Source organism: Protopterus annectens, chromosome 10.part0, assembly GCF_019279795.1.
Source record: "Protopterus annectens isolate FY-2018-M chromosome 10.part0, PAN1.0, whole genome shotgun sequence".
Taxonomy (NCBI): Eukaryota; Metazoa; Chordata; order Ceratodontiformes; family Protopteridae; genus Protopterus; species Protopterus annectens.
The window spans coordinates 1,382,994,598-1,383,008,689 of NC_056744.1; the positions used below are offsets into that span (position 1 = coordinate 1,382,994,598).

Here is a 14,092-nt window from a genome sequence, read left to right on the forward strand (position 1 = left end):
GAAGGAAGAACCTCGGACTCGGTTTCAGCCGAAACCAAGACACTCGCGGTTGGCTTAACCACGGTTTCGGCTGAAACCGCGGACCGCGAGTGTCGGTCCTTTTCCTTACGCTTTTTTGCTAATTGCAAAGTCGGAGTCTCCGACGGCATAATATAAGCAAAAGCGGAGCCGAAAAACTCCTCTGCAAACTCCGACCGACGTCTAAGTGTTCGTTGGTTGAAGGAAGCACAGGCTAGACAAGCTGCTACGTCATGGTCTGGGCCTGAACAAGGTAGGCAGTAAGAGTGGAAATCTTTATGAGGTATTTGTTTCCCGAAAGTTAAACAGTTATTCACTTTTTCTGACATCGGCTGAGGCAAGAAAGAGTCCCCAATGGGGTACTTAGCTTTTTAGAAGTCTTCGGTAGTAGTAATCTCTGGTTCTGACCGACCGGCACTTGCGAACAGCTTCTGCTTCGGTTGCTACGCGGCAAGAAAGACTGAGGAAAATGGCGTCGGCTGATGCTTTTATACCCGCTGGACTGCAGCTATGACGTCGGGTGAAGTGCGACATCAGCCGAGGCCAGAACCGGACTTTGGAATCCGGCCGACCGAAGGGCTGCCTGAGGCCAGGACAACCCATTTGTTAGGACTGCAGATGCATCCTTGAAGGACATCATTATGATCATAATCAAATTAGATGCATCTCTATTCAAAACAAGCAAAAAAAAAATCAGACAACAAAACTTTTGCAGGATATCATTCACAATGAACTAACAAATCAGTTTCTGAATGAAGCTTTCAAAAGATAAAAATTCCTTCTACAGATCTAGTGTAAAATATAAGATGAACTAATACATGTTGAGATTTAAATCAGATCACTGACATGCAGTTTAGACAAGTACTTCAAAGTTCCTGATTTTGTTGCACTGCTATTTTATTCAAATTGTAATCTCTTTGACTTTTAACAACTTCTGTGTTATATAATTTTTGAGACAATAAACCTCATACTCCATTTTAAGTGTCTTGCATTCCTCCTCCGTGCCATCCATCCCTAACCTCCCCTTATCCTTTTCTTACCTGTCCCACACCTTCTTGAATGCCTAACTGAAACCATCTCTACCAGCCATTTCAGTAGTCCATTCCATGGGTCAATAACGTCTGTGAAAATGTACTTTTGGAGATGAGGATACTGACTATTCCCCACCCTCCCTCCACTTCTGTCCTTAATGTTCAGAATGAACACTTCACTTCTCCCTGACATGATCTTGTATACTAACAGCATGTTCTCTCTTACCCTAACATTTCTGTAGGGTTCAGGTGACAATAATTCTAGCTGTCTTAGCCTTCACACAAAGTTAATTCAATTGCTGTGTCATTTGGCAAGTCCAGTAACTTGTTAAAGAAATATATCAGAGGGTCTGGCAACACAATGGACAGATTTCTGAAAATTCTGGCAGTTCAGCCTATTCACTCATTGTGATTTATCCTCTCTGAGAGGAATTCATTCCCTCTGAACTCTTCACCATCTATTCAGGTATCTCACACTGTTCTCCCCATTCATCCTTGCCTCTTATCCAGCATAACACCATCCCCATGACTTCCTTACTTCCTTTTTGAATACTGAAGCAAATCATTCATTCAACACCTTAACTTTTTCTCCGTCTTGTGTGATCCCCATTAATTCTTTGCTCAGAATGGACACTGTCTTTTGTCTGTATCTGCCCATCCCTCCTGACTTCCTTCTGCTTGTTATCCCATTCATGGCTGCATTTCTCACTTATTCCCTTAACCATACTCTGTGCACCCAACTTTCTTGAACCTCTGCTGATGCCATGCACATGTTCTCTTGTCCTCTGTCTTTTTCTCACCTTAATTTTCCAGTCCTGTTCTCTTTGCAGACTTCCTGTTGTCTCCTTCACTCCGACCCCACTCTATACTTTCATGCCTGGCCACTAAGTCCATTAACACCTCAATCCCTTTTTCTACTGTGAAGAGGCCTGTTCTACTGCAGAGCCCACATTCTTTGCTGTTCCAAAGTAAAGCTCTCCCACACTCTTCTTGCCCAGCAAGTGCTACTCCTTTCATATCCCATTCTTGGAACCTTAACATTTGCTCCAGTCTTTATTTATTTTGTTTTTAGGCTATCTTGACCATTCTATTCTTGTAATGCATGATTAGGAACTAGGCCAGATACTTTAAAAGTATTATTGCAGTGGGGGGCATTAGTGTGGGTATTGCAGTATGCTCCTAGTGGGTAAGTGTAACTAGTCTAAGGGGAGGGTTTTGCCAATATGATTGTATACAAGCAGATAAAGTAAGACTAAAAGGCTTTTAAAATTAACTTTCCATAATCTGCAGGCAATTGAAGAGCCACGCCATTTAAGAGCACATCAGGATAAGGTGGGGAAGATCAAAAATGGTCACAGAGCAGCCTTTCACGGAAGCTCTCAAAAACTAAAATTTATCTCTCTCCTTACCTTATATAAAATAGCATTTTTTAAATTCATCTCAAAATGCAGATACATTTAATCCCTTTGAAGTCAAAGAATGCAGCACAGGTATTTGACTGCTTCGCCTAACCACTGGCAAGAGAAGGCATACACAGACTATGCAGATACATAGATTTTTAAAACTGCAAAGGCACCCAAATTCTGTATTCTGTAGCTGACTGACTTTTTTATCCTATATGCATCTGCAGAATAAATTAGGCTACTGTGGAATGCTCAAGCCAGGACTAAGGCATTAAAACCTTAGGATAATCAGAGGTGCTTTTCTAGCATTCATTTTAAAATAATGAAATTCCGCTGCATGTTCTATGAGGGAAGCTCCATACATGTGGATGTGAGTGGTCATATTGGAAAAGTGCAGCAACAACCTGTGGTAGTATGAGGTTTTTTTAACATAATCCTGGCAGCCAACTGTATTTGGGCAATGAATAGTTTTAAATGGCCAATGTTGAAGTACTTTGCTTTGGCTGGTTGGCAATTGTGTGTCCTTGTGAAACAGACTTTCAGTTGTCAACAAAGGTACACAGATCGAGCATTAAGATAAGTGCATAAATTTTGTATCTGATGTTGGAAGTTTCATATCCTTCACCTGTTGGACAGAATCCCGAGTTAACTGATCATGGGTGGAACTCCAAAAGGGAGAGTCCTGAAAATGGCAGACTCCTGGCAGTAGTGAAATCTAAGGTGCAGAATATGCCCACTTAGTGACTACAGACAAAATCCACAGTTACATGCATATAATGATACATGGTAATAAAACTCATATGAGCTCAGGTTATACAAAGTTTTATCTTGTATCTAAAATGTGACTGCCATCTTCAGCAACAGTTCTATAGCTCTGGAAGACAGAAGCTGCCTAACACATACCACCAAGCAGTTTATAGAATGAGCAGACCACATTTACAGCCTCTCAAAAGGAAAATGACAGTTGTGATGAAGCCTTAGATGGCTACAAGACAGGATACTGCAAAAGAAACAGACACCACTAGGAATTAAATACCAAGGACATGCCACCCAAAAGAGGCTTTTTGATACCAAAGACATACCACCGAAAAGTGGCTTTTACTTGGTCATAGTGAATTTTTACCAGAAAATCAGAAAAAATGGGCTACAATACATCTGAGCAGATAATGAAATAGGAAACATGGTAATGACCAAATTAGTCCAGTAGAACAATTAGTAATTCTGTATACATTTAGACAAGGTATTTTACAAATTGCTGATGAGCATTCATTATTTGGGCATTGTTGACAGGAAAATGCTTTTAACAAACTGTTCCAACATTTCTTTTGGACGAGGATGTGCATAGATGTTATAGCATTAATTCAGAAACAGAAGGAAAGCTACGGTTGATATAAAAGTACCACCATGAAAGACTATTAATTCAAGCTATGTCTACTCCCATAAAACTATTTACTTTTATTGGGGTGGACATAATAGGCCCATGAATAGAACTAAAAGAGGATATCTGGAGGCCATTCCATTATGGAATAGAAAAGTACAGGAATTAGCACTTTTGCATTTTTGGGGGACTCCACAAACTACATTTACTAATAAAGCAGTTAATTTAACATACAGATTAATAAAACAATTGGCAGATTCTTGGTACTCAAGCTATAACCACTACTCCCTTCCATACCCAGATCAATGGTTAAGTGGAATGGTACACCAGAACATTAAAGACTATGATACAAAAATATGTTATTTAGAGATAATAACTGGCATATATTACTAGTATTATTTATATATACTTATAGAGAAACAGCTCATAGTAGCACTGGTTTCTCTTCTTTATATTTAGAAGGACCTCATATGGAGTGAAGAAATAATACAAGAATCTTTGCAGAAAACTCAATATCCATAGAGGCATATCTATTTTCGTCAGTGGGTGTCATTAACTCTCCTGGCTTATGGTTGCCTTAAGAATTTGGAACAAAGCCAATTTTCAGTGGAAGCCCAGGGAGAATTGCTCCAAATGCATGTCTTTGTAAAGTGGGAGGAAACCCACATGTAGGCAGGGAGGACATGCAGACTCCACACAGAAGGCACTCCAGCCGAGGATTGAACCAGAAAACCTCTTGCTGTGAGGCGACAACGCTAACGCTGCATCACTGTGGCATCCAAAAATAAAGCAAAAACTGTTAAAACTTTAAATATAGAGCACATCTTTAAGGGTATGCTGATAGCAAGCTCTTTCCTATAGTTCAGGGTTTGATTCTCTTAGCCTACAGTATATCTACCTACTGTGCAAGTCTGAGCAAATCACTTAACCACGAGTGCTTTGTGGGAAACTGGGAAATTGAGCTAGACTCCTCAGTGGTCTCTTGGACCACATACCTAGTAACTACCAGTGAACCTAAGTGAGGATAATGGATTATTATTGCCTAAGAACATAAATAAGAAATGTTGGCAGGAATCAAGTAGGTGATAAACCTAGATCCTATACCATATGCATCCTAGAAAAACAATGATCTTATAGATCTCATTGTGTGAATCTACTGAAAAAAAAGTTTTTTAACAGAAGTAATTTTAAACATTGCATTCAAGCTGCTGATATACATGCATGTAGAAATAAGACTGTGAATTCTAATGTAAAACAATTTCAGTAACAGGAATTGTTTCGACTGTTACTGCAGTATGAAGAAATACTTTGAGAAGATAAGTCTGATGCATGACACAAAACACAGAATTATTTTAAAAGGTGTTGCTCAGGTTTTATATAAATATAAACATCAAATACCATTTCACCTGAGAAAAATAATGTTATTTCTGAATTACAGCTGATATTACAAACAAAGATAGTAAAACTATCTGATTGTGACAAAAATCTTTGTTGTTTTCTTAGATATTCAACAACTTAAGTTTGATGGCTACCCTATGGCCCACATGGATAACATTATTAAAACTTTGGGATGTGCTATTTACTTTATGTTTCTAGATTTAAAAAAAGCATATTGATAAGTGCCATTAGCAACATAAAGTAGATTGTACACTTCCAAACTCCAGGTGGATTATTTCTGTTTACATGGATGCCATTTTGTTTGCATGAGGAACCACCATCTTTTCAGACTACAATGAATTATTTGTTTTCTGGTATACGTGTTTTTTCAGGGTTTATGCTGATGGGGTAATACAATTTAATACTTAGTTGTACTTGTGAACAACACAAGGAACAGCTGAAACAGGTTTTGACAGTTTTACAAAAAGTACATTAACAGTTCATTATTAAAAGTGCTAGATAGTAGAGTGACCTTTTAGGAGAAAACATAGGACAAGGTGAAATAATGCACTACATTTATAAAAATTAAGGTAATAAGAGAGCTCATGTACCAAAAACAGAAATATATTCCTGAGTATAGCTGGGTATTAACATCAGTTCAGAACTAACAGCCTATATGTGCAAAATTCTAGATCACAGTGATTCACTTCTACTAGAAATACAGGTATCTGATGGAGATATTGGGGTTATACATAGCCTTAAGGTAATTAATGTAGACTATTTTGTATAGTTTTTAACCAGGAAGCTACTACCAAGAGGAAAAAGAAATAACTTATGCCAAAATTAATAAAGAGGGATTACATTTAAATGAGCAAAGGAATGTTTGTTTCTTTTGGCTTTTCCCGGTTAGGGGTCGCCACAGCAGAACTCCGGTCCGCTAATGATTGGCAGTAGGTTCTGACATGCTGGCTTGCCAGGCCTAATGCACAACCTTCAACGAAGGAACGCCCATTCACGCATGTCGCCACACAGAAGATGCTCTAACTGAGAATCGAACGGGCAACGTCTAACTGTGAGGTGACAGCGCTACCGCAGCACCATCACCGCAGTATTTAAATGAGCAGAGGAATAATATAGATAATTCTTACAATCATAACCATTTATAGTATAAACAGACTATAATCTATTTTGCTGGATTAAACAAATGAAAGTTAAAGATTCTGGGATTATATGGTTAAACCTCTTTTCCTAAGAATATGAGGTTTGGGTATATCATAGACTGGGGAAACAGCATACTAATACTGACTTTTTGTCATTGTATAGATATACAAATAACCTGCAAATGAATCATAGATCAACTTGATGTAAAATTAACTTTGTTCATTTTCATTGTGAGACAGGAAGAAACATTACAGAGGTCATGTTTAAATGGCTTTCAATTTTTTTTTCAGAAATCACCTGAAGAATGCAGAGATCCAGCCATATACCTTTCATCTGAAAAATTTCAGCAGATGTCTATGCATAAGCTATTGGACTGATAATCTTTTATTTTTTACACTGGCGAACTGTATGTAAAAGGCAAGAGAATCCAGAAAACTGCATATTGGTCAATGTATTTTAGCCTGATTGTGTTTATATGCCCTAAATTACTACATGTAAAGTTGAGAGGCACATATACTGGCTATAATCATACCTAGCTATAATAAATACATTGAATATATTACAGTACTATAATAAATATATTGAATATAGTAGAGTAGCACATATTTCATGCTGAGTATACTACATGCAAATGGAGAAAAGAGTAACATTTTATCCCCTTTCCTTCAGAAAGTTTTATTATCGATACTAGAAGCATAAAAACTGTTTAGATCTACTGCTGGTGACCAGGTATGTACAGAAGAGATGATTTTCCTTTTGTTAATAAATCATTTTCTTTTTTAACACAGTAACGCTAAATGTGTTCATTCTAGTTTCATCAGGGTGTTCTGGCAGCTCTTTTTAAGTTTTTTATTTAACAGAAAATAAGTACCAAATGCTGGCAAGATTGTCAGACAAAATGCAATAGTTTAGAAAAATGCATAAAATATATAAAGAATGATGCAACGAATGCTGAATAAAGGACAATTATAATGTGTATTTAAAAAAAAAGATTATTTTTGTAAATGCAATCTTAACTGCAGCAGTACCATGTTTTGCTTCTGGGGAAGAAATGTGAGGCATGAAAGAAAATATTAGGGTATACTGCTATAAATCAATACTACTTCTTGTCACTACATAAAAAGGAAGAAAGAATAACTAATAAATTAATATACATAAATGTTTTCTTATTATGGAAAGGCTTGGGTGATAGTAAAGGTTGCTTGAAGGGAATGTTGTCTCATAATTCCAGAGCTTGTAAAATTGAGACAGGAAATGTTCATATTCAGTTCATGCCGGGGTACACTGATGATGTTGCTTAAAAATGAATACTACCTGCTGAAGAGGAAAAGAGCAGGATTAATGGACAAAGATGTTTCTGAATACTTTGCTGTTGCTGTCAGTTTATTTTGTTTGCTGATTGGATGTAGCATACTATCTGAATCTGGTAACAAGCTTAACTTATGAATGGTATTCTTTTTTAATATGATGTTTTTCTGATCTTGTTTAAAATAACAGTGACTATAAGTGATAAATTTGTTAACTGTTCACCTGTGTACACATGACTTCTTTCCTGATGTATTCATTCCATATGAAAGGAGAACAGACAAAGAGAATGCATATACCAACCTGATAACTACATCCCTTTAAGACAGTAATTATTTTGCATTGCTTAACCAAGAATACCTTCAAATTTATGAATCTGGTAGTTGAAATATCTAACTATTACAAAAACTGAGAACTGTCGATTATTTATATAATGTATAGATATAAAGTCTGAAACAGATTTTTTTTCTAATCTTGTTGTGTCTTTTGGCTTTTCCCGGTTAGGGGTCGCCAAAGCCGAACTCCGGTCCGCTAATGATTGGCAGTAGATTTTTACGTGCCGACTTGCTGGCCCTGACACACACCCTTAAACAAAGGTACGCCCATTCACGCATGTCTCCACAAAGAAGATGCTCTAGCTGAGAATCGAACAGGACAACGTCTTACTGTGAGGTGACAACGCTACCGCAGCACCACCACCGTTTTTTTTTCCTAATCTGAATTCACTAAATTGTTAGTTTCTCTCATAGCCACTGTGAATGCAGTAAAATAAAGCAAGTTCTGATCCTGATAATGTGTACTTGGTTAGGTACTGCAGAGGAATGCGTAAGTTAAGTATCATGCTCCTCTTTCCTCTAAAACAGGAGGACCACATAGCTATGTTCAGTTAGGGCTGAATGGGAGTGATGCCCCTTACCTGGGTAGTGTCAAGTCTATTTCCCCATAGCAATATATTGGAAGATAATTATTTGGTTTTGCTGTTGTCATGGCATGAATGTTGCATATCAATACATGTTTGGAGGCATGCTTGTTGCACATGTTAAGAGATTCTTCAATGCATTTTGTTTCAACTGCCTTCTTTTGTCTTTGCTATGGCACAATTTGTCACTTTATGCAGAGATCCAGACACTGCTATAAATATTTATTTAAAATGTATTTATATTTATTCCACTTGCTAATTGGAATAGTCCGTCTGAGCAAGAGCTAATTTTCACAGGGGCACCATGAAGTAAGGCTCCAAAATGCATATTTTTAAATTGACTTACAGTATACAACATCATGCAAGTTAATAACATAAATGACAAAAGCATAAAGTTATGTAATTTGTTTCAGTGAAATACATCAATTTGTATGAACAAGTATGTACATTAGTTGAGTAGTGGTGTAATAAAAACTACAGGGTAGAAGATAGGGAGGCTTGAATATTTTCCTCTAGGCTGGAGTGGTAACAGGTCATCAGAACACAGAACACCAGGAGCAGAAGATGAGCATTACATAAAATCCAGGATTAAAATGAGTCAATGACAAAGAGGAAAAGAACCAAAATGATAGAAAATCTTAGTCTTCCAACATTGGACTTGATGTTGAACACATCCCGAGAAAGGAAGGTAAACAGTAGAAAACTGATTGAAACAAGGCACAGGCAGAAACTCAGAGATCAATGAAAAATAATATTTACAGCCTATTCCTAATCAGTGTCAATACAGTGACAATGGTACTGGGGCATTTAGGATATATGTCAGATCATTTTAAGTTCAGGGTAGGTCCTAAATATTGATTTAGTTTTTAAGTACTGTGCAAAACAAATGTTTTATTTCATGAAATTATATTATGTAATGTTTAGAGAAAATAACAGTTAAACTGTTTCCATGATTAAAAGACACAGATATGATTGGCACAAAATCTAATATCCATATTAGCTACCAGTATGTGTAGCTGAAACTGATGTCAGGTGTATGCATGGAGATCTGCATCAGAGAAATCATAAAAATCATAGAAAATCCAAGGCACCTGGGCCATGTGGCCATTTATGCCTTGCCAGTACACACCCTTAAACCTTACGTCAGTTATTCAAGGAGGAATAGAAAAGTCGTACCAGGGTAAACACCCCAAAGGGATAATGTATTTTTTGATGGGCCCATCTATAGTAATACATAACAGACCCACTGGTGAAGTTATTATTTGTCACTTATCAACTAAGATCAAGTAGTGGATCAGCCAAAATATGGTAGCCTAGTGCTGGGGGGTATGAGAAGTTTAGCCTGCTACTGTCCTCCCAAAGGTGGATAGGGGGAGAAAGAAAAAAAGAAACAAAGAAAGAATTCCGCCATGTTTGTATCTCTAACATCTCTGATAGTGACAAGGGACACATTGGGAGAAGCACTGGGTTAAAATGCCTTATATAAATTTGTCATGCTCAAACCATTGAACACCTCTGCACACAGACAATAGATAGGGCATTACAAAAAAGTCTGCATTATGCCATATATAAGAGATGCAATTTCTTATGAGAGAGAACATGTGAAAAAAAAAAAAACAAGCAACAGGATGAATTACTGTAGTTTGGGGAACAGAACAATTGGATAAGTTAGATAATAAGAATGCAATCAAGTTTCCTTTCCATATGTGATAATGGCAGTTTGCACTAGAAGTATAAAGGCATTAAAAATGAACATACATATTACTTTTAAACTTAGTTTAATTATGGTCTCACCTCAAAGCCTTTGAGAACTCCTCTGCAGATATTTGTCCCACCACCTGCTGATGTAGGCAGGGCTGCTACAAGATTGTTTCGACTTGTATCACTGTCTATAAGCAGCAGGTTTTTCCTAATAGATGCAGATGATTCAAAGGCAACAATACCAGCATATGATCCTGTTTCGATAATCTGCAGCAAGAAAACTTCTCCTGCCTGTTTCAGCCTTTGTATTCGGTTATACTACATGAAAAAGAGTAGAAAGAATTTGAAAAGATACATCAATATGAACACACTGCCACTGTATTGTGATTCTTCAAGTGTTAGCAGTTTAGAAGCATATCTACAATTTTTTACCACTATTTTATAAGGTAAACTACTGAATCTAGTCACAAGCATAAATCACTGCATGCTACTTTTTCTAAAACATCAAAAAGAGACTGTTATATGCCCCTGAAGATATTATAAGACCTTTACTGATGAACTTCAGTTTACATTTAATATTTTATCCATAACACATGGTTCTTTTAGGGTAAACCCCCAAACTTATAAACATATAATTTCTTGTAACTTTGACCCCTATATACTTATATAACATACAGTCTCCTTTACTCAGATGTCTGTATGCTGCCATTATATTAGCTTTAATAAAATCAACAAGAGATTTTACTAGCAACAGTAAATAAAGTGTCAGATACATGAAGCAAATAGACTGGCAATAAACGAAGATAAGGAGTGCCTGATTAAGTCTTTCTATCCCTTTCTCTGCCTAGTAGTCAGTGGAATATAAATCACCTTTCATTATGGAGTAATGCAAACTGAAGCATTTTTGGAGAATCAGTGTTTTATGTATGAAATGAGAAAAGAAAATCTCAGTTTAAGGGAAAAGAAGAACCTGAGAATACAAACACTGAAGAGCTAGACTATTAATATTGAATACTGAATATTGATTATTTTATTTGTAAATTTACTACATAGCAATAACATTTTAAAGGTTCATTTATTCATTTGTATGTTTTAACTCCTTGGGTACTGATCTAGAGGGACCTTTTTTAAATTCATACTGTTAGCACTGACTGGTTAAATGATCTCAAAAGAATAAAAATATTATAGGCAATTTCAATACAAAACAAAATATTTGGAAAACAATTTTTTAAACATAAATCTAGGACATGATAAAGGTAGATTATTAAACATGCTCACTCTGTGAAACATAACTGATTTCTGAGCTTTAGTCTTGGTGAAATGGGTAGTATACTTACTATATGACAGAACAAATAAGCTTCTTGCTCTTTAAAAGAGATATTTCATTAAGGTGTGATAAAAAACTAAGAATGTCAAGGTAATTCAGTGTGGATAGTCAATAGTCAATGCACAGGTCAAGCATAAATACCTTTGCTCTCTTAAATAATTTAAAGTGATGGGCAAAATAAGATTTGTTAGCCTTATACAATACCATAGGTTTAGTAAAATAACATCTGTTGCATGCAGAATAGAAAGTAACATTATCAGAAACTGTTGAAAGCAATGCACTGTCTAATATTTTCTCGTTTCAGTATAACTGAAGTAGTCCATTAAATACTAGTGGGCACACATTACTGATATACTTTTTGAAAGGCAAGGTGACAATAAGTGTAAGCCCTATATATAATTCAAGGTATCTGTACAATGTTTAAATAATCAACAGGATGGTCATAAAAGAAAGGCATGAATTTTTGGTTTCAAAAAATTAATTTTCATATTACACGTCATATTCATTATAAAGCTTAAAATTATTCTGTAAAGTACTCAGTCAAAAGAAAACAGAAAACATCATTACTATAAACTAAAACACTGGAATTTAACTTAACATTATTTATGGTAGTCATTCGAATCAGTAAGAAAAAGGGATCCAAGGGCGTAAAAAACAGAGAAATGCTGACTTAATTTCTTATAACATTTTCTGTTTGAAAGACATGAAAAATGTTTTTAACAGTATCCTATACCGATGCCTAAATTAGATCAATGTGTATGGATAGCTGTGTAGCCAACCAGGTCAAATAGTTTTGATGAATCTATAAATTGTCCCAGACCATAAAAACATATAAATAGAGTCTATCCATTAATTGCAGACGTTTTTTTTTTTTTTTTTTTTGAAACCACATTGAAAGCTGCCTTCAAAGTCATTAACCTGTGGATAAAAAAAATCAGCTGACTGAAACCAGCTTGTCAAATATTTTAGGGACTGGAGTTTGGACACTAATACAATGATATTTTTTAAAATAATGTTGTTCTCATTTTCAAATACAAGTACAAGGTACATTTTTTTCCATTCAGGAGGAAATCTATTAACCTATGAAAATGAGTTAAAAGATGACATGAGCAAATAAAATCTACAACAGCTAAAATGATTTTTCAAAATCTTCCGTTCCAAGTATATAACTTCAGTTAAATAAAATTCACTCCAATCTTTTAAAGTTAAGTAATTACATTCATCATCTACAGAAAAATCTGTACAATTTTAAACTGCTTTTCTAGATAAAAGATGTCACTCTGATAACAGTGCTTCTAATGCAAAACAACATGTAAAGAATCACTTATGACTTTAAACTGTACTTCACAACTTTATACAATTAACCCAGGAGAAGTGAGAACCCAGACAAGTACTATAGCAATAAAGCACGCCTGGGTGTGGGTAATGCTAGATTTACCCATGGTTGGCGTGGACCAAACAAAGCCAACTGTGGGTAAATATAGCATTACCCACACCCAGAAGTGGGTTATTGCTATTATACCATGACATTATTTAAGAAAAGAAACTATTACTTTTCTTAAATAATGGCATAGTATAATGCCTGTTTGCTGCCCTTCCGCAGATGTCTGGCATCTGCGGCAGTTCTGATGTACTGCGCGCCTGCGCAGTACATCAGAGTGAGCAAAGCAACGGAGAAAGCAAGATCTCCGTTGCTTTTTATTTAGTGTTTCGCTATGTTAAATGGGTTTAACATAGCGAGACAGCTTTAAAATAAGCAACGGAGATGTCCGGTGCTTATTTTAAATCTGTCTCGCTATGTTAAACCCATTTAACATAGCTATAAAAATAGCAACGGAGATCTTGCTTTCTCCGTTGCTTTTAAACACTGTCGCTATGTTAAATGGGTTTAACATAGCGAGACAGTTTTAAAATAAGCAACGGAGATCTCCGTTGCTTATTTTAAAGCTGTCTCGCTATGTTAAACCCATTTAACATAGCGAGACAGTGTTTTAAAAACCGAGTTATACTAATGGAAAAAAGTCCGGGCGACCGGACCTTTTTCCATTAGTATAACTCGATTTACAACGGGCACGCTGGCCAATCAGCGTGCACGTTTTGGGGCGGTCATGGTATAATAATAAATAATTTGAGGGCGAATATCTAGTCGGATAAATAAATCACTGAACTACACCAAAACTAGAAGCTTTTTCAAGTATTAATGGATCAGACCAGAGCCATTTATAATCAAAATTGAGGATAGGAGGTATAACTAACTAGCATCACTAATCAGTTATTGGGCTGGTTCAATAAAGCTCACATGGTAACATGATAGCCCACAGTGTTGTATTCAGTAAGTGGCTCTACATGGTGTTTAGAGCCACGCAACCATAATAAACACAGTGGTATGTTAACTGCAGCATAAGCAGCTGAACTGTATGCTAACCAAACAACCCAAGATGAAGGATCTATTCAACAAGCTATAAAGCAACT

General features: G+C 36.2%; 1 protein-coding gene across 1 annotated transcript in view; it reads right to left on the reverse strand.

Moving 5' to 3' along the window:
* Nucleotides 1–14,092, reverse strand: part of CLCA4 (chloride channel accessory 4) — a 580,176-nt gene that overhangs the window by 244,615 nt on the left and 321,469 nt on the right. The window contains exon 7 of the mRNA XM_044086020.1: nt 10,387–10,611. Within this exon, the coding sequence (XP_043941955.1) occupies nt 10,387–10,611 (225 nt within the window). The remainder of the gene's footprint in view (nt 1–10,386; nt 10,612–14,092) is intronic.